At 45.9% G+C, this 23,627-nt stretch overlaps 2 protein-coding genes and 1 pseudogene across 2 annotated transcripts; 2 read left to right on the top strand and 1 right to left on the bottom strand.

The window, feature by feature from the left end:
• Positions 1 to 623: 623 nt before the first annotated feature.
• LOC109759034 (probable ribose-5-phosphate isomerase 3, chloroplastic) lies at positions 624 to 2,250 on the top strand. Its single transcript, XM_020317878.4, has 2 exons — positions 624 to 1,091; positions 1,705 to 2,250. The coding sequence occupies exons 1-2, from the start codon at positions 711 to 713 to the stop codon at positions 2,140 to 2,142; spliced, it is 819 nt and encodes a 272-aa protein (XP_020173467.1). The 5' UTR covers positions 624 to 710; the 3' UTR covers positions 2,143 to 2,250.
• Positions 2,251 to 13,739: 11,489 nt separating this feature from the next.
• LOC141040915 (uncharacterized) lies at positions 13,740 to 14,528 on the top strand. Its single transcript, XM_073507029.1, has one exon. The coding sequence runs from the start codon at positions 13,740 to 13,742 to the stop codon at positions 14,526 to 14,528; it is 789 nt and encodes a 262-aa protein (XP_073363130.1).
• Positions 14,529 to 18,163: 3,635 nt separating this feature from the next.
• The window catches only part of LOC109759032 (serine/threonine-protein kinase Nek3-like), a 28,997-nt pseudogene continuing 23,533 nt past the window's right edge, over positions 18,164 to 23,627 (bottom strand).

The following is a 23,627-nucleotide window of genomic DNA, read 5'->3' as shown; positions in this document are numbered from 1 at the left end:
CATACTACAATTTGCCATGGTTCATACAAAAAATATTTTCCATGGTCAAAATACAAAAAATGTCATGATCTATAAACTAAAATTGTCATGATGAATTACTAAAAATTGCCATGATTCATGAATTAAATTTGTTGTGGTTAATTACTACAAATTGCAATGGTCAATTAATAAAATTTGCCGTGAAAAGCAGTTGAAATACAATGGTAGCTTCAAATCTAGAAGAAAGAAAAAAAATTAGATGAAACATATTATGACAAATTTAGTGTAAACACTTTGGCAACTTCGGTGTAACATCATGGCAACTTTTGGCACCAAAAGAATGTCGTCAAAATATATCTATGTCGAATCTACTTTTGAAGATCTCGTCGAGAGAAATTTAATGATGGAAACGGATTTTTAGTTTGATTTTTATTTAAGAGATAAAACATTTTTAAGTCTGAAAAACCGAAAAAAGTTTGATGATATCATCTGTTTGATGTGGCAAAATGAATGGTAATGAGACGTTTGAATCATGTTACTTCGTGCCATTTATCATTTGGGTGTTTTTCGATTTCGCAATAAAAAGTCAATGTTTTTTTGGAGATGGTGTTTTCTGCATTTCTGTGTTCCTTTATGATGGTTGATCGTCAGGCAGCAACCCCCGCACATCTGCTCCCTCCTCCACCAGCTCCCCATCCTCAACGAGCTCCCACCACCCGCTGCTACCCAGCATGGCCGCCGCCGCCACCGCCGTCCGCTTCCACACGGCCGCCGCGCGACGCGCCGCCCCTCGGCGACCGGCGCGCTTCGCCGTGCGCGCAGATGCCGCGCAGGCGGCGACGGCGCTGACGCAGGATGACCTCAAGAGGCTTGCGGCGGTGCGTGCGGTGGAGCAGGTGCAGAGTGGTATGGTTCTGGGCCTCGGGACAGGCTCCACGGCCGCCTTTGCCGTCGCCGAGATCGGTGCGCTTCTTGCCAACGGGAAGCTCTCCGGCATCGTCGGTGTGCCCACTTCCAAGCGCACCTTTGAGCAGGCCATGTCCCTGGGAATCCCTCTTTCCACGCTCGACGACCACCCCGTGATCGACCTCGCCATTGACGGCGCTGACGAGGTCCTCCCTCTTTCCTCATTGCTTCTTTACCACTATGCATAAAAGTGTAATTTCCATTGCTTGTAGGGATATTTGGAAGATGAAAAAATAAACACCTCTTGCTAGAATTTCTGTCATACTCCACTTGGAGCATGAAAGATGTTTTTAGTTCATGGACGATATTTGGAAGATGATAAAACACCTTTTGCTAAAATTTCCATCTTTCTTGCTTTCCGAGCATGAAAGATGGCTCTGTCTTACTACTGTACTTCATGGACGATAGTTCAGACTTCCTGTCTGTATCATTTTAGTTCTGACATTTAACATGTTACTACGAAGGAGCAATCATTTATCTTGTATGTATGCCGTTTATCATGCAGGACTGTCAGCACTCTGAAAGTGTATGCCTTCCTGTCACTGCTTAAAGGTTGGAAAGTAACAAACCAGTATCGGTCGAATGCCATGATGTTGCAGAGCTAAAATGAATGGTCAATCACAACAACTGCATGTTCACTTATTTGTCCTTTGATTTTTTTAGGAGGGGTGGCGGTAGCGAGGTTCAGATTATCCTCTTCATTGTTTTCTAAGAACCATCGGTGATTAACCTTGTTCCTTTTTTTACTTCTATAAGCAGGTTGATCCAGATCTTAACCTTGTGAAAGGGCGGGGTGGAGCCCTTCTCCGGGAGAAGATGGTCGAAGCTGCATCAGGAAAGTTTGTTGTTGTCGTTGATGAGACGAAACTAGTTACTGGCCTAGGAGGGAGCGGTCTTGCCATGCCTGTGGAAGTTGTGCAGTTCTGCTGGAAGTACAATCAAGTAAGACTGCAGGGTCTGTTCAATGAAGAAGGTTGCGAGGCAAAGCTGAGATTGAATGAGGATGGCAAGCCCTATGTTACTGACAACTCGAACTACATCGTAGATTTATACTTCAAGACGCCAATCAAGGATGCGTTGGGCGCGGGCAAGGAGATTGCAGCTTTGGAAGGAGTTGTTGAGCATGGGTTGTTCTTGAACATGGCAAGCTCAGTGATCATTGCTGGATCAGACGGTGTCAGTGTCAAAACAAAGTGACTTTTTTGGATCGGCTGTTGTTGATGTGTTGAACTTACGGTTTTTCACTGAATAATCTATCTGTGTAAAAGGAGGAAATAATGCTCTTCTATAAATATATCTTTTCCATGTTTCGATGGCTCAGTTTATTTTGGGCTTGAAAGAGAGTCACATTGCGGAAAAAACACCACTTCAATTGATTGAAGCCCTGGTGATTGTGACAAGTCAATGACATTAATCTTTTTGGGCGCCAATCATCTTCTAGAACAACACTTTGAATAAATTTGGGAGCCTGCATGTATACCAGATAATTCAGAATACAGCTCACCACAAGCTTATTCATTACCTAACATGCTACATACTCAAGGAAGCAAAAATAGAAAAATATATTGTACCGCTTAGACTTACCTGTTAAAAGCTCTTTTTCTTCCGAAAATGACTAATAGAGCTCGAGCTACCTGGCGCTCTTTATCTAGGGCGTTAGCCTTGAGCTGGATCCGTGCCAGCAGCGTATTTTTCTCACGTATTCCGCGTGACATCATTTTCTCCCGCTCCGTATTCCATTGTTATCAACAGGGCTATCCCAGCTCGCATGCATGTGAACACGTCCCGCACCCATCCCACTTCCTGTTCGCGTGCGCCCAGTCACCGCACATGCTTTGTCAAATCCTACAACCAGCCACTCCGAACCTAGCATCCAGTGACTGACAGTTGATAGCAATCGAGTACTCCCTGAAAATGCACATATATCCCCGCTCCCCCGCTATCCCGCTCTCGCGCCGACTTCTCCCCGCCGGCGGCCACCCTCCCCTCGCGCCTGATGCCCCCCCCCCCCCCCCCCCCCCCCCGGTGTCCTCGGCGTACCCCATGGGCGGCCGGTGGTCTCCGGCCTCGGCCTGTCGGGTTCTCCTGGTTCGGCGCGTTCCTCCTCGGTGGAGGCGGCTCCGGCGGTGCAGGGGCCGGAGTGGCGGCGGCCGGGCCCCTCCCGCAAGGCCATGTGGCGGCGTCGCCGCGCTCTCAGGCGCCAGCAGGCGGCGGGCGCCATGGATGGTCGGGCGTCCCCTTCGTCGTCAGAAAGGAGGCTGATTCCGCCGGATCTGTATGGGCTCTGCTTCCGCTGCTTCCAGGATGGTCACCGGAGGCAAGACTGCTCCAATGATCCGCTCTGCATCCGCTGTGGCGAGGCTGGCCACGTCTCGGCGCAGTGCACCCAGCCACGGAGCCCCATCTGGGAGAGTTAATTGAACGTTGGTACCACACTTGCGCACCTACTCACGAATTAGTATCACTACTCGTGCATGTCGCAGTTCAGTACCAACTCAGGGCCTAACTGTTACAAAATTGACTGACAGCCGTATAAGTGAGTATTGACCATGTATCTGACAGACCAGGCCCACCTGTCAGGTGACACGGTGGCCAATCGGCGCGTGCCCGGTGCGCTGACTAGGACGAGGCCGGTGCGGTCGGTTACATGGGCCCGGTCGGCTCGGTCGTGGGTCGGACTCGCCTCACTCTCGCTCGACCTCACTCTCACTCTCGTTCTCCCTCCTCTCTCCGATTCGCCGCCGCCCGCCGCCGCCGCCACCTCAACCGGCTCGCCGTCGCGCCATGGAGGACGAGAGCAGCCAGGACTCAAGCGTGCAATACATGAACCTCTCCGACGACGAAGTCATGCATTACCGGGTGAGTTGTAGAGCTAGGGTTAGGGTTTGGTTATCTGATTTGGGGGATTTGATTTGATTTAGGGATTTCCTTTTCCTTTTGTTCCTGTAGATCCCTGCTAGCATTGAAGACCAAGACTACAGTGGCATTGAGACAGCACCCAGAGTTCTTTGCCATCAGCATGGTGTGGCGGCTAAGAGGCATGTAGCATTCGAAGCATTTAACACGGGTAGGAGGTTCTTAGTCTGTCCTAAGAGTGTAAGATTCTGTCCAAACTCTGTGTTAATTATATTGTTTAATCTAGCCATGTGCATAGAATTGTCCAGTCCAGTGCATAGAATTCATGTTCTTTAATCTAGCCATGTGCTGATGCACATTGTTTAATGAGTACTCTTGTACCATAGCTGTGATGGTCATTTTGTAGCTGTGATGGTCATTTTGTAGCCATTTAGTACTACTGATGCTAATCAGTGGATTGAAAAATGTGTTGATGCTTGCCATGTATATTTAATTTGGCCAGTAATTTTATAATTGGTCAACAGCTTAGTTTGCAGTGCAGATAATCATTGTTTAGCTCACAAAGAGTACTCACTTTGCAAATTATTTGATTGTTTAAGGTTAGAGAGATTCAATGTCAGAAGCTCAAAATTCAGTTAGTGTTTAGTGTCAGAGGTTCATTCTTTAGTTGGCTATATTATTAAAGTTGTTTCTCAAATATGCTTAAAGTTCATTTTTTAATTCAGTGGCTAGTCATTTAGGGTCCTACATTGTTTAAAGATGCTCAAACTTCATTGTTTAAAGCCAGTTGCTCAAAGTTTATTGCTTAAATAATTTGCCTAGGAGATTGATTTTGCACATGCTATGGTTGTTTATATTGCAGGAAGATGACAACTGTGGTATTGTTCTTTGGGTTGACCCAGAGTAGCCTCCTACATTGCAGAATGCCTTGTTGAAGCTATGGGAAATGTATCATGACAGCAAGAGTGATAGGAGGAAGGATAACCTGGAGAGTTCACTCACTATTCACCATTTGACTGAAGAAGAAAATAATCTAGAGGCCAACTATGACAAATTGGTTGAAGATGTGCACCAACTGTTCAATGCTCAAGAGGATAGGATGGTAGATTTCAGCTATTTGCAGGCTAAGATGCAGAATGTGCATGTTTCTGATTCAGTTGTATCTGACATGAAGGCAGAGATGGGGAAGAAAGATGCAGAGATCTTCAAGCTACAGGAGAAGTATAAAGTACTGATGAACCTGACACAATCTCAAGGCACTTGCATCAGGAACCTGAAGTTCAATCATCTAAAAGAGAAGGAAGTGCTTAGTACATCCACCAGGAACCTGCAATTCCAGTGATGAACTCAAAAAATCTGAGGAAAAACTCACCCAGGAGAACACCCAGCTGCTCCTTCACATGGGTGATCGCAAGAAGGGGCATGACAAGCTCACAGCAAGGAGGGATCAGCTAAAGATTCAGATTGCTGAACTGTTGAAGTCAGAGGAGAAGAACAAGCAGAAATTGAAGGGGAACCTGGACATCTTGTCAGAATGAAGATGTAGAGCAAGAGCAAGAGCAAGATCCAGATCAACATGAAGAAGAATAATGCTTGCTTTGCTGACCTTTTGTGAAGTATGGTGTTGTTGTGAACTAAGTTATGTACTATGGATGTGTAGTTGTTGTGAACCACTATGTTGTTGCTTTAAGTTGTTGTGAACCACTATGGTGTTGTGGTGAACCACTATGTTGTTGCTGTGAACCACTATGTTAACTCTTAGTTGCTGTGAACCACTATGTTAATCAATATGTTGTTGTTGTGAACCAGTTTGTTGTGAACCAGTTTGTTAACTCTTAGTTGCTGATGTCGAGAACCCCCTAAACCAAAGTGGTTAGGTATTTAGGGTCCGTCGACGTCGAGAACCCCCTAAACCAAAGTGGTTAGGTATTTAGGGTCCGTCGACGTCGAGAACCCCCTAAACCAAAGTGGTTAGGCATTTAGGGTCCGTCGACGTCGAGAACCCCCTAAACCAAAGTGGTTAGGTATTTAGGGTCCGTCGACGTCGAGAACCCCCTAAACCAAAGTGGTTAGGCATTTAGGCTCCGTCGACGTCGAGAACCCCCTAAACCAAAGTGGTTAGGTATTTAGGGTCCGTCGACGTCGAGAACCCCCTAAACCAAAGTGGTTAGGCATTTAGGGTCCGTCGACGTCGGGAACCCCCTAAAACAAAGTGGTTAGGCATTTAGGGTCCGTCGACGTCGAGAACCCCCTAAACCAAAGTGGTTGGGCATTTAGGCTCCGTCGACGTCGAGAACCCCATAAACGAAAGTGGTTAGGCATTTAGGCTCCGTCGACGTCGAGAACCCCCTAAACCAAAGTGGTTAGGCATTTAGGCTCCGTCGACGTCGAGAAGCCCCTAAACCAAAGTGGTTAGGCATTTAGGCTCCGTCGACGTCGAGAACCCCCTAAACCAAAGTGGTTAGGCATTTAGGCTCCGTCGACGTCGAGAACCCCCTAAACCAAAGTGGTTAGGTATTTAGGCTCCGTCGACGTCGAGAACCCCCTAAACCAAAGTGGTTAGGCATTTAGGCTCCGTCGACGTCGAGAACCCCCTAAACCATTATCAAACCTTAACATTGCCAATAACACTAATCATCAAATCTCATAATCAAACCTTAACATTGCCAATAAAACTAATCATCAAATCATCATCAAACCTTAACATTGCCAAATTGATAGCATAACATTGCCCATAACACTAAGATAGTTGATAGCAATTCAGTACACTCAAACATAATCATCCAACCAGTTTGACTTGTTGGTTCAATACAATCAAACCTAAGCATCCAACCATGGTTCAGGACACAAAACATTGATCAGTACCATAATTTTGAGAAACAACAACTCATTACACTCATCTGTTACCCCTAGGAGAAAACCAGGTCATCCAACCAGTGTGACTCCTTGGGGCAGAAGATGTAGAAGGAGTTGCATATCTTGGGGCAGTGAATGGCCTTGCACCACTAGTTGATGGCTGTGAACTTGCACCAGACCTTGCTCCAGATCTTGCACTAGTCCTTGCACCAGACCTTGCTCCAGATCTTGCACCAGTCCTTGCAGGTGGAGGCTGTGATCTTGGTGCAGGCTGGGATCTTGTAGGTGGATGCTGCTGCTGTGATCTTGCAGGTGGGGGCTGTGATCTTGCAGGTGTAGGTTGCTGCTGTGACCTCTTGGTCTTGCAAAAAGAAGTGAGATTGGTATTAGTAGACAACATTAAAATATTAACAAATGCACTAGTCAACTAATACAAAAGAAGTGAGATTTGGTATTACCACATGCTTGTTTTTCCTCATAGCCAAATCTGGTTTCAATTGTTTCAGGCAGTTGGTGTAACTATGGCCTTGGAGACCACAGTTAGAGCATGTTATTGTGGCCATTCTACTGTTGTCCTTTGGCTTTGGCACTTCAAACTTGCCCTTGATCCTCTTCTCTTGCTTTCTTCCTCTCCTAACATGAAATTCTGGTGGCTCTATGTCTGGTCCAGGTGTCCTTATCCAGTCATGTTCACCAGGAACAGGAAATATCATAGGTTCATATGCTGCCACATAAAATGGTTTTCTGAAGAATTTACAAACAAAGTCCTCTGGAAACCTCTTGGCCTTGTTAATTGCTGAAATTGCATCGTTGCATGGTAGGCCACTGAGGTCCCATTTTCTGCAACCACATGTATGATTATCCAAGTTCACAGGGTGTGTTTGCTGCCCACTGGTCACTTGCCATAAATTAACACTAGTTTGAATGGGTTTGCAGTATCTAGCCCTCTCCTTTTCCTGCTCTAGCTTCTCAGCATAGTGTGGTGTGATCTCCCAGAAAGCTGCCTTTCCTCTCTCTCTCTTCTCATGCCACCTCACCATTTGCTTGTCCTTAATACCATCAACCATAGTCCTAATAGGCTTTTTCCTAAAATCAAGGATATACTTGTTGAACACCTCAGATAGGTTGTTAACAACCAAATCTGTCTTGCAGTTGATGTCAAAAGCATGCCTTGCCCATGTTTTCTTAGGAATTGCATTAAGCCAGATCCAGGCATCCTCACACTCATTTCTCAAATCATTCATAGCAATATTAAACTTATATTCATTGTAAGCATAACTGGCATTATCCATGCATTTCTTTAGATCTTCCCCCCTAAAACCAGCATTCTGGAAATTTGCATATAAGTGTCTAAGACAATATCTCCGGTGGCAGTTTGGAAATACTCTATTCACTGCATTGAGTAGCCCCTGTTGAAATTACAATAGCAAACTAAGCTACTGACTACAGATATAGTTGAAAAAAACCAACAAAGTATGCTACTGAAATCACACAGCAAACTAAGTACTTACCTTCTGTCTATCTGACATGATAGTATAAGGACCAAATTGGCCAACTTCTCCTCCTAGACATATCTTGAGTTGGTGCAGAAACCAACACCAATTTGATGTATCCTCCTGACCAACAATGGCAAATGCAATTGGATAAATGTTGTTATTGCCATCTCTGCTAGTTGCAGCAAGGATCTGTGCACCTGTGGTCAGCTTAATAAAGCATCCATCAACACCTATTTTGCAAAAAAAAAACCAATTAAGTCAGTACATAGCAAAGAAACTACAACAAAGGTGTAATCATGTACATAGCAATGAAACTAAAGCAAAGAAACAACTAACTAACCAATGAAAGGTCTGCATCCATTGAGAAATCCCTCACTTGCTCCATTTAAGCAGAAAAACATTGCATGAAACCTTGGCACTGGATGTGGTATTTTTTTGTTGCTTTAGGAACTAGAGTTGTAACTACAACCCTACTTCCAGGGTTTGTCTGCATGATGGTTGCTGCATAGTCCCTTAACCTGGGATACTGCTTCTTGTGCTCTCCTAAGACAACTTCCACAGCTAAGTTTTTGGCCCTATAGGCCATGTGCTTAGGAACCTCAACACCATACTTCTCATTGCAGGCATCAATCAGAGTTTGTATGCTAGTGGTTGGATCAGACCTGAACAATGACTCATATGTCTTTGCAAGCCACTTTGCACTAACCCAGGAAGACTCTGTAGTGGTAGGGAAAGTGTGCTCCAGGTTCATTTTTTATAGCAAAAGTCTTTTCACCTTTGATCACAACAGCAACAATGTGGAACTGGCAGTGCTCATTTCTGCAACATGCAATGATCCTTTGGTCAGAGTTTCTATGATATCTGAAATCTCTTTCCTGTGAAATGTGCAAGCTCAACAGAGCATCTCTGAATTGCTGCTGATTTGTGAAGCACATGTACTTACATAATTGCTGGTGTGGGTGCTCCATTTTTTCATTGAACCATATCCTAGGTTTTCTTTTCTGTGCCCTACTCTTCTTGCTTTTCTTTAGGACAAATTGCAGTGGCTCATGCCCATCATCTTCACTATCCATCAGCCAACCCGTTTCTTCTTCATCTGATGAAGGAATGAAATCTTTCTTCACCTCCTTTAAAACACTAGAATGTGTTCTAGTGGTGGGGCACCTCCTAATTGGCAGCTTCTGTCTCTTCTTTGGAGGTTCTACCTGCAACTGTTGAGCTAACTCCACATTCAAGCTCTCCTCCCTCTCTTCATCCCCACTCTCTTCCTCCTCCCTCTCAAACAGATCCTCAACCTCAGTGTCACCCTCATAATGCAGTTGTTCCTCCTCTTCTGACTCATCATCTGAATATTCATCTTGATCATCTGCTAGTTGTTCCTCATCTGCTTGTCTCTTTCCATCTATTATCTCTGTGTCTTGAGAAATCCTATACTTCTCCAAGTAGTTGTCACTGTCATATGCCCCTTCTGAATTATCACTACTGTAATATCCCTCCTCTAACAAAACTTCATCCTCCATCACAAATTTCAGCTTTTGTTTACCTAGATTTTTGCTCTCTTGTGTGCAAAAACCACTAGGTACTACTACTGCCCTGACTATTAAAAACAACCCCTTGGTCATCAACAGCAAGGACAGCTGGCTCACTGAGATCATACACAACTGGTGGTGCATAAGAATGGTTTGTAGTTCAGCATTTCTCTGAATTGCAGCACTGTCAGTGGTTGTTGCTCTAACTAACAGATTCAAAACTAAAGTATGCTCATGCTGCTTCTTAATTTGCTGCAATTTAATGTTTGTGTCAATCAAGTCTAGGCCATGCTCTCTCTGCTCTCCTATGCATGTGTTCTCCATGTGATACAATTCATCAGAGAATGTAAATCCTTGTGTATGCAACAGTGCATACAGATTGAGAAAAGTGACATCAGAACTACATATCTTCCTATCCAAATTATGTAGGGCATCAAACTGAATCCTAACATCCCAGATAGCCTCCTCCACACTACAAGTGCTAGCAAATTTGGACATTTTCATTAACACTAACCCTAGCCCCCAAATTGGAAGAAAGAACAGAGGAGAGGGAAGAGGACTTACAACACTCCACCACATCCATGGGTCCAGTGATGGCTCGTGAAAGGGTTGGCGACCCAGATCTCTGCCATCCGCAGGCGCTGCTCCATGGTCAGCGGGGCCTCCTCCATTTCTTCCTTGCCGCTCGAGTAGTACGACGAACTGTCGCCGTCGCCCTCGGCCAATCCTGGGTGCGCATCGGCCCCGAGGCCAGGAAGATCTCCGTACCCGCCCACACCGCCACCGCTGCTCGAGCCGCCGCCTACACCGCCGCCGCCCGGATTCGCCGTCGCCATTGACACAGAGGAGCACGGGGAGGAGAGGGAGAGGGGAACGAGAGTTAGGGTTCGAACCGGCGGCTCGATTCGACCTAGCCCGTTAGGTCGGACTCGTCTGAGCCAGCGACCCGTCCACGCGCCGATTCGGCCAGCGTGTCACCTGACATGTGGGCCCGACCCGTCGAATACGCGGTCAATACGCGCTTATACGCTCCTTAGCCCGTTATGCACCACTTAGGCCCCGAGTTGGTACTGAACTGCGACATGCACGAGTAGTGGTACTGATTCGTGAGTAGGTGCGCAAGTGTGGTACCAACGTGCAATTAACTCCATCTCGGAGGACGAGCTCCGGCGGGCTGTGATTTCGAAGGTGGCCAGGAGGGGGCTCGAGCCACAGCATTCGCCTGGCATGGGGAGGTTGTTGCAGGATCCTAGGCAGGGCGCGCCTTGGGCGTTGCTCTCGCCGGTTGCGCCCAACTTCCCCCCGTGTCGGCGGTGCCCGCTCCGGTGGCCTTGCCTTCGGCTGCCTCGGAGGTCTGCGTCCTGTCGCGCTCTGAGGGGATGGATGACCTAGAGCGCCGTCTGCAGCTAGCGGTGGTGATGTACGTGGGTGGGGCTAGGCCGCCGGTGTCCTACGAAGACGCGGCAGTGGTGCTCTCCGTGCAGCTCGCCGTGCCTAGGCACAGATACTCGGTGCACAAGTATCACCCGGAGGATTTCTTGGTCGTTTTCGCGGCGCATGAGTTTAGGAACAAGGCGTTGGCGGTTCCCTCGGTGTCGCATCTGGGAGCACAGTTCTTCATCAGGCCATGGCTATGGCAAGCTCAGGCCACGTCCAAGCTCATGAGGGTGCAAGTTGATCTAATGGTTGAAGGCATCCCGTCTCATGCATGGGTCAGGGAGACTGCTGCAGAGCTGCTGGGATCTGGTTGCCTGGTGGAGAGCCTGGCTCCAGAGACTGAGAGCAGGGAGGACTTGTATTTGTTCAAGGTGCGAGCTTGGTGTGTTGATCCGGATGAGATACCGGTGTTTCGCCGTCTTTGGGTGCCTGAGCCACCGGAGCGGCGGCCAACTCCGGCGGAGAGGCGTGCTTCCTTCCGACAGCTGCTTCAATACCCGGTGTTCATCCTTGTCGGGAGGATGCGGGACTTCTCGCCGTCGGAGCTCTAGAGATGCTCGGATACTTCGGATGGGGATAGCGGTCAGAGTGGCTTGCCGGATAGCTCGCTTGGCTCCTTCCCTGGCGGCGAATGGCTGGTGCAGCCGTGGAGGTGTGGTGTCTACGATGACCGCGGTGCTGGTCGGCGGCAACCAGGTCCAGCCAATGGCGGCGAGGGACGTTCATACCGCCAGGTCTTGGTTGGTCGTGTGGGACCCTCAGAATGGAGAATCCCACCTATGGGGGCGTCGGCTTTTGCTCGGTCCCCTGCAAATTCGGTGGGGCATGCCGGGCGGGTGGTTGATCCAACGCCAGTTTCAAACTTGAGGGGGAGACCGGTGAACGAGGCCGTGATTCCGGTGCCGACAGCTGGCGTGCTGGTCGGCTCGGATCCGGCGGAAAAGGTGGTTTCGGTGGTTCAGGCAGTTCAGGCTAGGCCAGAGCAAGAGGCTGTGATTCCGGTGCCGACAGATGGCGGGCTGATCACCTCGGAGTCAGTGGGAAAAGGGGATTCGATGGGCCAGGCAGGAGTGGCGCGTCCCGAGGGGGAGGCGATCCTTCCGTTGGTGGCAGTTGGTGAGCCTGTCGCCTCGGATCCGGTGGAGCTGGTGGGATGGGCCAATCTGTCGGCTTTCCTTACTTGTCCCGAGACTGCAGCAAAAGAGGGGCAGGGTGCTCAGGATTTGTTGCGGCCTGTGGATGGTGCCACGGAAGTGGGAAGAGTGGAGGTGTGCGCGAGCTCTGCATAGAGGATCCAGGAGGCGCAGGATGGGCCTGTCAGGCTGCTTTCTGACGGCGAGCGGCGATTGGCTAATGGCTGGGCCCCGATGCGAGATATTCCAGAGCCCGCATTGGAGGAGGGGGAGTGTACTTTGGGCGTGGCAACGCAGATTCCGACCCAGGATATGGATGCTTAGGATAGGACTGGGGCCACTGGCCAGGACGTGACTACGTGCAGCATGGGAGAGGCTGCATGCGGCGGGGACCCACTGCATGGCGACGTAGGCGTGCAATGGGGATAGACTTGGTGGTGCACACTGTGGACTCGGGTCCATCGCAGAAGGAACTTCAGGCGTTGGGAAATATCAAATCCTTCTATGCGGGACTTCTCAAGAAGCTGGCTCCACCACTTCTCAAGGAGATCAAGGGAGTTCGTGGCATGCGCAAAGGGTAGGATCCTTTTACCCCAAGGAGAGTGACACGGTCAACCGGTGGCCAGAAAAGATCGAAAGCTACACCAGCGGAAACGGTGCTTCTTTCGGCGCTTGGTATTGCTGGCGAGGATCTAGCAGTATCGGAGGATGCGTTGGGACAGATCCGGTCGGTTTTTGACTCGCCGTTGCACGAGCCACAGTTGCGGGCAATAGCGGCCATATTTGGCAAGTCCATCCCCGCGAACCTGTCAGGAGAGTTTTCACATGCGGGTGAGGTAGCTGTGTAGCTGATCAGCTACGTGGATGCTGACATGGGGGAGATCTATTCTTGCCCAATGTCGCACAATGCGTTGGAGTTGGTGTGTTGGAATGTTAGAGGTCTAAATAGTCCAGCAAAGAAGAAAGCTTTGAGAGAGTTTGCGGACTCGGCGCGTGTTCCGATTTTTTTGTATCTTGGAGACCAAGCTCGAAAGAGTTGACCAGTTTGTGATTATGCAATGCCTCGGACCTGCGTACGATGGCTTTTTCTATCTCCCTGCTGATGATACTAGAGGGGGGATTTGGTGGCTTGGGAGTCTTCGAAGGTGCTTGTGTCTAACCTAGTGAATGACACTAATTTCATCACTGGTTTTGTCTCGCCTCGGGATGGTTCTTCTTGGTGGCTCTCGGTGGTTTATGGGCCACAAGAGGATGCCCAAAAGTTGATGTTCCTTGAGGAGCTTGCGGAGAGACGATTGCTATGCCCTGGGCGATGGCTCGTCATAGGAGACTTTAATCTTATTCTTCACGTGTCAGACAAAAACAATTCTTTGATTGATCGCAGGATGATGGGGAGATTCAAGCGCTTTGTGGATGACCAGGCACTTAAAGAATTGTTCTTGCATGGACGGCTATATACGTGGAGTAATGAGAGGGAGGTGCCTACGATGACGAAGATTGACAAAGCCCATCACCCTGACTGTCTACTGCAGGCTCTGTCTACGACCACGTCAGATCATTGTCCGTTATTCCTATCGCTTGAGGAGCAATTTCATCACAAGAAGAGGTTTAGGTTCGAACTCTTTTGGACCAAGCTGGACGGTTTCTTGGAAGCAGTGGAGGAGGGTTGGACTTGTGATATGGAGATCGTGGACCCTTTTCATAAACTTGATATCTTGCTGAGGAACACGGCTAAACACCTCACCGCGTGGGGGAAAAGGAAGGTGGGCAACATCAAACTGCAAATCGCGGTGGCTAAGCTAGTCATTCTTCGCTTTGATTATGCTCAGGAGAGGCGCTTGTTATCCGTGGAAGAGCGTTGGCTTAGGTGCACCCTCAAGAAACTGATCTTGGGATTGGCCTCCCTGGAAAGAACGATAGCTCGGCAGAGATCTCAGATCAGATGGCTCCAAGTGGGCGATGCAAACACGCAGCTATTCCACCTGGTTGCTAATGGGAGGAAAACCAAAAACTTCATACCGGCGCTCTCGGTCAATGGTCAGATCATCACAAACCAGAAAGGAAAAGAGGATGCGTTCTTCGATTCCTATAGTGATCTGCTTGGGAGGGATGTGGCTCAGGATCACACCTTGGATTTGGAGTTCTTGGGGATCGAGGCAGTTGATCTTTCGGAGTTGGATATGCCTTTCATGGAGGAGGAGATATGGAAGGTGGTAAAGGACATGCCCGCTGATCGAGCGCCCGGGCTGGATGGGTTCATCGGCATCTTCTTCTAGAAAGCTTGGGGCATTGTGAAGCAGGATGTGATTGCCGCATTCAACAAACTGTTCCTTGATAATGGACATGGTTTTGGGAGATTGAACCAGGCCCTCATCACGCTTATTCCTAAATCTGCAGAGGCCTGCCAGATTAGGGATTTCAGGCCCATTAGCCTGATCCATAGCATTCCGAAGATGGCTGCGAAGCTGCTGGCGTCCAGACGGGGGCCTAGGATGGGCGAGCTGGTCCATGTCAATCAATCTGCGTTCGTTAAAGGCCGGAATATCCACGATAACTTCCTGCTAGTTCGGCAGATTGCTAGGAAATTGCACAGGAGGAAGGCCAAAGGTGTGCTGGTCAAGCTTGACATATCTAGAGCTTTTGACTCCCTGTCTTGGCCCTTCTTGTTTGAGGTTCTACGTGCAAAAGGTTTTCCGGAGAGATGGCTGGGCTGGATTGCTACCTTACTCAGATCGATAAGCTCTAGAGTTATTGTCAATGGCTGCGCTGGGGCTAAATTCATGCATGCAAGAGGACTCCCACAAGGTAACCCCATATCGCCGCTGCTTTTTGTCATTGCAATGGACGCCTCACGGCGATGGTGATCAAGGCACATGACAACCAGATTTTGAGCAAAATGAATGGATGCAGTCCCATGCAAAGGATGTCCTTATATGCGGATGACGTGGTGCTATTCATTAAGCTGATCCAATCCGATTTGATGCTGGTGAGGGGCATGTTCGAGTTGTTTGGCAAGGCCGCTGGATTGGAAGTTAACTTTGCGAAATCCTCAGCTATCCTCATCAGGCCGGAGGACAGGGATGAGGAGCTTGTCAGGACTGCATTACCGTGGAAGATTGATCAATTTCCTTGCAAGTACCTCGAGTTGCAACTAAGCATCAAGCACCTCACCAGATCGGAATGGCAACTGATTGTGGATGTAGCTCTAAATTTTTTGCCAGGATAGCAGAGGGGGATGGTTACGAGGCCTGGTAGATTGATCTTGGTAAACCAAGTAATGAGAGCAAGGCCAACTCACCATCTGATTGTGGCCGAGGCTCCTAAGTGGGCTCTAGAAAAGGTGGACAAAGGGTGCAGGGGGTTCTTCTGGGCAGGAACGGATGAGATCCATTGTGGGAAGTGTTTAGTTTCCTGGAGGAAAGTTTGTCGACCCAAAAAGCTTGGCGGTCTAGGAGTGATTGATCTCCTCAAGCAGGGGATTGCTCTTCGTGTAAGATGGGACTGGTTGAAAAGAACGGATGTTCTCAGGCCTTGGCAAGATTTGAACTTAACGTCAGACAAGCTAGTGGAGGCAACTTTTGGAAGCCTGGTTAAGTGGAAAGTGGGGAACGGGTTGAAGACCCTGTTCTGGAAGGATCGATGGGTCAATGGAGCGACTGTGGGGGAAATTGCGTCGATCATAAGAGCGTCCATCAGGACTTGTACGGCTAACCGTAGAACAGTCAAAGATGGTATGTGGATGCACTCATGGACTGAGGACATTGTTGGGGAGCTGAATACAGAGGGGTTGGTGCAGTTCATCAAACTCTGGCAAGTTCTAGTGGCCTTTCATCTCATGCCAAATGAAGAGGACGCGCCAATCTGGGCATGGAATGAGGCAGGGATATATACAGCCTCCTCGACCTATAGCATGCTCTATGAGGGAGCCATTGAGATGCAGGCAGCTGGGCCAATCTGGAAAGGCACGGCACCTTTGGGATGCAAGTTGTTCTTATGGCTAGCGGTGCAGTATCGCTTATGGACAGCGGATAGGAGATTCAGGCATGGATTACAGGACGAAAGGTCACCCTGTTATCTATGCGATCAAGAGGAAGATTCAGTCGATCACATTCTGATGCAATGTGTGTATGCGAGGCAGGTCTGGTTCCTTTGCTTTTCCAGACTGCGTATAAGTCTGACACTCCTACCTTCCAATCGGGACAACTTGGAGGACTGGTGGTGTAGGGTGAGGAAGAGGTTGGACAAGGCCTCCAGAGCTGGCTTTGACTGCATCGTGAAGCTCATCGCTTGGTGCCTATGGAAACAACGCAACACCAGAGTATTTAGTAGTGGGGTAGTGAGGAACGAGTTGGGCACGGTTGATTTCATTTTTCAAGATCTTAGTGTGTGGGCGAAAGCCGGAGTTAGCGGAGTTCAACATCTTTGTGAGTAGTCCGTAGTTTGAGTGGAGTGGAGGTTGTGTCGGATGTCCCTTGTGGCATCTAACTAACACTTAATCTCTTGTACATATCCTTTCTTCCTTCTATAAAGCTATGGTACGCTCTTGGCATACTCTCGAAAAAAATGCACATATTTGATCCTTTTTCTATGAAAATATTTCATAAAATAATCCTTTTTCTCGATGCCCTGATTTTTCACCTCCGAAACTTGTTGTCTTATTTTTGCTCAGACCGTCTTAATATAAACTAAAAAAATGTAACATGAAATCTATTTCATCATGAAAAACATCCCATTGTAACACTCCACCTCTGCCGCTCCAACACACCTTCGTCGATGATACAGAAAATGGGGTGAATTGAAGGCCCAGTTTTTATTAGTTAATATTCACAATTTTGGCTTGTCCTTTTCGCTATTCTAGATATGTGCTTTGAATTCGGATCTAAACTTATAAAACCGCACTGCATATGTATTATACTTACATGGTTTGCCTAAAAAAAAAAACTTACAAGTCTCAAAAAAGAACTTACATGGTAAAACCAACATGTATTTTTTTTGATATACCTTAATGCTCCGGCGCACCGAATACTTTACATTTACTGGGTACCCCCAACCATTTGCAAAACCGGCGTACATAGTTTAAAATATCTTATGTACGCACATTGAAAAATTCCTAAGACATCTTTTTGTAGTAACAAGAATCTATGTACCACAAATTTTCAAATGCAAATTTGAAGCATAATATGAGAAACACAAAATGTCAAATTCACTGTCGTTACATGGAATGGGCCCGATTGAACTCCCAGATTGCATTAGTTACTATTCAGATCATGATTTGCGTTTTGTTTTATTTTAAGAGAAGTATTTTGAATTTCAGTCTACAATTTCATACCTTGGGCTGATGCTAGTGATGAAAATTTCCATCACTCTCATTTATTGTCTCACCGGCCTACACCTTCGGCCACATGGGCCAAAAGCGAATTCTCCCACGAGGTACATCATCCCGTGGCACCAGTCCCCTGCATGGCACCTCTATATTTCCACATGGAACTAACACCGTATTAGACTGGAAATCCACGGCATACACATCCCAATGGGCAAATGCTTGGTTGGGATTCCGAGCTCCTGGTAGCTCACCCTCCAAAACACCCCTCTCATTTTCTTCTTATTATTTTGGAGAGGAAGCCTTGGTTGCATATCCATCTGATCTTTCAAGACAACAGGGGCAACACGAAAACAGTCTTTCCAAGGTAGAAATACAAAAACAAGAACAGTCGAATTTAAACTTTATCAAGATATCAACAAAATCTTCAGATAACTTATAGCATTAAAGTATATCCAGAACTATTCTTTTCTCAAAATGTCAATAGAGTTTTGGAGTTGTATTCACAAGACCATTTCAGGTCAGAAATTTGAATTATTCATCCACAGGAGGGTGGGGTGAGCGGGGGGTAGTGAAACTGTACGGCTTGAACCTAATAAAGATGGAAAATTAGTGTGGGCTCATGTTTTCCTTTGGAGGCCTCTCCTTATAATCCCGTTTGTTTTCCTTAGGAGACGCCTTCCCGGGCCCAAAAGGCTTTAGCAAGACCTCCGGCTCCTGAAATCTCTCATGTTGGAGCAACCGGGCACTAAACTCAAGCAAGCCCTCCAGAGCTTCAGCTCTCTGCCTGTATGATGTCGTGTCGAACCTCTTATGCCTTTAATTGCATGACTTTCCAAGTGAATTATTGTCGATACTGAGCAGTTTCGGTTCAGGAGTGTTTGTGTGGCTTTCGCTGTCGCTCTGGAGCACCTGAAAAATGCATTTGTCCTTGGTGATCGATTGGTCGGTGATAGATGGTGGCGAGAGCTTCATGATGGGACATAATGGATCTTTAGAGGACGCTAGTGGGAATTCAGCAATTCTGTCGGTTCGAGGTGCCTTAGCTGAAATATCAGGAGACTTCAATCTGGCAAGAATGTCGGCGACTCGCCTCTTCTCATGAGCATTGAACATGCATGGGGAAAGTGATGCTCACCGCGTAGCTTGTCTTGTCTGGTCCACTGAAGCCCTTGATGTGGGAGGCTGCTGGTGTCAAAACAAGAAAAGGTTAATGCATAATATTTGATCAAAGCACACACAATGCGTCACACATGCACTACATATAACGCTTCACACATGCACTTCCTACAAAAGGAAGTCTTCAAACTCTGGATGAGATGTCGGATTTTCGGCAAGGGGCAATAAAATGGCACTTCCTTTTGTGGGACTAAAGCTTGGTGAAATATTTGTGATGAAGAATTGATTAGAGCAACTCTAGCAGACCATTTAAATCGTCGACCCGTATCGCGTGTTTACAGTTCGCGGAAAACGCGTTTTGCGGGCTCACGCGGGCTGCGGCCTAACAGAAGCCGCATAGCGGAACCGTAAAACAGAATATTCGGTTCCGCTATGCGGGTTCTGTTCGGCCGCAGCCCGCGCGAGCCCGCAAAACGCGTGGTTTCCAGAATTAACACATATCTCACATACGACAGTAATATGAATTCAAATAATATAAAATGTGAATATTACGTATCCAAATTACAATTATTATTCAAGTCACCAAATAAAACTAACAATTTAATACAATAATTGTTTCGAATACAACAATGATACCGATCGCACATGAATTAAATGAAATGAATGTAAAATTGGCTGATGCCTTTGGCCATGCCTCTGCCAATGGTGCCCAATGAGATTCTCCTGGAGATGATGATGGGTGTCTGCATCTTAAATCTTCCGGTATGTCTGAAGGAATGCTTGTATGCGGTCAGGGTCGATCTCTAGCTGGCTTCACACGGCTACCGACATTGTCGTAGAAGAACTCCAAGTTTAAGTCCCTCTCATCTTCGATGATCGTATTGTGAAGAATCACACAGCATGTCATGATGTTGCTCAGGGTTTTCTTGCCCCAAAAACGAGCAGGACCACGAACAATGGCAAATCTAGTTTGCAAAACCCCGAAGGCTCTTTCTATATCTTCTCGGGCAGCCTCTTGCACCTTTGCAAATTCAATACTAGTTTTGGGCTTTTTGATGCTCTTCACTAATGTACACCAAGAGGGGTAAATACCATTTGCAAGATAGTACCCCTTTGTGTACTCATGCCCAGTCACCGTGAAATGCAAGTAGGAGTATCACCACTAACAAGTCTAGCAAACAAATGAGACCGTTGCAACACATTGATATCATTGAGAGTACTCGGCATACCAAAAGATCAATGCCAAATCCATAAATCCTCAGATGTTACGACCTCTAGCACAATTGTTACCTTACGAGACTTACCACAAAATTTCCCATGCCATGCCTTCGGGTAGTTTTTCCAAGTCCAATGCATGCAATCAATGCTTCGTAGCATGCCGAGGCAACCTCGCTTCTCATGTGTTGCCATCAACTTTATTGTGTCTTCCTTGTTGGATGGACGAAGATACACATGAACAAAGACGTGGATCATCACTTTGGCAAACCTACGCACTAACTCCATTCACTACAAGAAATATGTCAACTAGTGACCTTCTGTCAGTGACCGTGGAAGAATTGGTCATAGATCTATGACCATTTCAGACCAATTGGTCAAAAGCTGTTCGGGGGCTCCAAACCCTAAACTATAACGACCATTTTGGTCAGAAAGGTCATAATTTCCTTACACGAAATGGTCATAAAGCAGATAGCACAGGTCCGTTGCCTTATTTCTAGCTGATCATGACCAATATAGATGGTCATAACCTTGTAAATTGTGGTGGGTTGCTATGACTAGGCACCACCTCATCAATTTTGCCTATGTGTCATGTCCATGTGGCAGTTTTTGCCCTAGGTTGTTAAGCAACCTATATTTCTGTCATTCCCAAAATTCCCAAAAAAATCTCATAAATTCTTTGGGTCATATCTTCGTCAAATATGTAAAAAACCTTCCTTGCCTAGTTCAAAAATAATTCAAAAATATTCATTTTCCTATTCTGTTCAGAAAAATACTTTGTGAAGGAAGTACCACTTTGGCATGTCCAAATGGTATCCATTTTCTACAATGCTTTCCTATGCCCAAATAACCATCCTCCACCAAATGCCAGCTCAATCCATTCATTATTTTGAGCCCAGCTTCAACATTCGTATTTATGTCCAGTGTGGTACTTTGCAAAGCAAGTACCACCTAGGCTCCTCCTTTTGAGCTGAAAATTTGTGAAGACGGTCTTCTTAGTAACTGATCATCCTCAGCCAAAACTCACGCCCATTAGCCATGTGCATTTCCCGTACCGCTAATAAAACACTTGGCTGCTTATTCATGTTTGAGCATCGATCGGTCTCCTCGTGAGAATCTTATGTTATGATTTTCTTCCTAGCACCTACCTGGGGAGTGCCCAACCCGCTAGACATGCCTAGGCCGCCCAGAACACATGGCAACGCCACGGCCACGCGGTGACCACGCGGCGGGCATGCGAGTTTACGCGCTCTAGAGTTGGGGCCCTCGGCCACCGTCCAAACCTCGACGTATCGCCACCAAACCATGTATTTATGATTCAATAGGTACTTATGTAACTAGAAATGATTTTTAGAAAAAATAAATAGCAAACTATGAGGCAGCTGCAGTTCAAATTTGACCCGCTTCTTGCTGAATCGGCGGGAATTTGTCTTTTTCACCAGAGGTGGATCAAAACTTTTGACACCCAACCATTTTGTCAATTGTGCATTGAATATGGCCTAGTATTTTAGAAAATTGATTTGGTCCAAATTTGCAACAAATATATGGCAGGTCCTTCACAAAAAAAAACTCATTTCAGGCACTCGGAAAATGGAAAATGAATTTTCCATGCAAAGAAAATGAAAACTTCCTTAGGCAACATTGTTTGGAATTCCAAGATGCACCCTTGTGCACAATATGAGATCATTTGAACAAACTATGCCATGAATGTGGCCATAAGATTGATCATTTGGCTTGAAAGCCATGAATCTTCACGCATGATAGCTCATTTCTGAGAACACTTTTTTAAAATAACTACCATATTACAAGTTTATTATTTTTTCTGGAAACTTGGTCACATATGATGACACAATGCGGAGGTTTCCAATTTTTTGTTTTTTTTGAATTTTTTATGCCCGTTTCAAAATGCGGTCAAAACGGCGGGCTTGACCGTTCCTAGCTAGTGGTTGAACCTTGGAAAACTTTTGATGTTTCTCTGATTAAATAGATACTTATGTACCTAGAAATGATTTTTGAAAAAAATAAAGAGCAAACTACGAGGCAGCTGCAGTTCAAATTTGACCCGCTTCCACCTGAATCGGCGGGAATTTGTCTTTTTCACGAGAGGTGGATCAAAACTTTTTACACCCAACCATTTGGTTAATTTTGCATTAAATATGGCCTAGTATTTTAGAAAAATGATTTGGTCCAATTTTGCAACAAATATATGGTAGGTCCTTCACAAAAAAAACCTCATTTCGGGCACTCGAAAAATGGAAAATGAATTTTTCGTCCAAAGAAAATGAAAATTCCCTTAGGAAACATTGTTTGGAATTCCAAGATGCACCCTTGTGCATAATATGAGATCATTTGAACAAACTATGCCATGAATGTGGCCATAAGATTGATCATTTGGCTTGAAAGCCATCAATCTTCACGCATGATAGCTCATTTCTGAGAACACTTTTTAAAATAACTACCATATTACAAGTTTAATTTTTTTTCTGGAAACATGGTCACATATGATGACACAATGCGGAGGTTTTCCAATTTTTTGTTTTTATTTTTATTTTTTATGCCCGTTTCAAAATGCGGTCAAAACGGCGGGCTTGACCGTTCCTAGCTAGTGGTTGAATCTTGGAAAACTTTTGATGTTTCTATGATTAAATAGATACTTATGTACCTAGAAATGATTTTTGAAAAAAATAAAGAGCAAACTACGAGGCAGCTGCAGTTCAAATTTGACCCGCTTCCAACTAAATCGGCGGGAATTTGTCTTTTTCACGAGAGGTGGATCAAAACTTTTTACACCCAACCATTTGGTCAATTGTGTATTAAATATGTCCTAGTATTTTATAAAATTGATTTGGTACAATTTTGCAACAAATATATGGTAGGTCCTTCACAAAAAACCCTCATTTTGGGCACTCGAAAAATGGAAAATGATTTTTTCGTGCAAAGAAAATGAAAACTTCCTTAGGTAACATTGTTTGTCATTCAAATATGCACCCTTGTGCACAATATGAGATCATTTGAACAAACTATTCCATGAATGTGGCCATAAGATTGATCATTTGGCATGAAAGCCATGAATCTTCACGCATGATAGCTCATTTATGAGAACACTTTTTTAAAATAATTGCCGTATTACAAGTTTATTATTTTTCCTGGAAACTTGGTCACATATAATGACACAATGCGGAGGTTTTCCAAATTTTTGATTTTTTTTGAATTATTTATGCCTGTTTCAAAATGCTGTCAAAATGGCGGGCATGACCGTTCCTAACTAGTGGTTGAATCTTTGATTTTTTTGGTGTTTCTTTGATTAAATAGATACTTATGTACCTAGAAATGATTTTTGGAAAAAATAAAGAGCAAACTATGAGGCAGCTGCAGTTCAAATTTGACCCGTTTCCTGCTGAATCGGCGGAAATTTGTCCTTTTTCACCAGAGGTGGAACAAAGCTTTTAGCACCCAACCATTTGGTCAACTAAACATTAAATATGACCTAAGATTTTATAAAATTGATGTGGTCGAAATTTGCAACAAATATTTGCTAGGTTCTTCATAAAAAATCATTTTGGGCACTCAAAAAATAATTCTCTTACAAAAAACTTATTTCTGAGAACACTTTTTTATGATATTTGCATTATTCAAAGTTTGTTATTCTTACTGAAAAGTAGGTCACACTTGGTGACACAATGCAAAGATTTTGATTTCTATTTGTTTTTATAAATTTCCT

Source organism: Aegilops tauschii, chromosome 2 (assembly GCF_002575655.3).
Source record: "Aegilops tauschii subsp. strangulata cultivar AL8/78 chromosome 2, Aet v6.0, whole genome shotgun sequence".
Classification (NCBI taxonomy): Eukaryota; Viridiplantae; Streptophyta; class Magnoliopsida; order Poales; family Poaceae; genus Aegilops; species Aegilops tauschii.
Note: the sequence above shows the minus strand (reverse complement) of the source record. Positions and strands in the feature narration are given on the sequence as shown.

Excerpts from the sequence above, each read along its gene's own strand:
- LOC109759034 (XM_020317878.4), top strand. The coding sequence starts at position 711 with ATGGCCGCCGCCGCCACCGCCGTCCGCTTCCACACGGCCGCCGCGCGA. Across the intron at positions 1,092-1,704 it reads CCATTGACGGCGCTGACGAG|GTTGATCCAGATCTTAACCT; the intron begins GTCCTCCCTCTT and ends TTCTATAAGCAG.
- LOC141040915 (XM_073507029.1), top strand. The coding sequence starts at position 13,740 with ATGACGAAGATTGACAAAGCCCATCACCCTGACTGTCTACTGCAGGCT.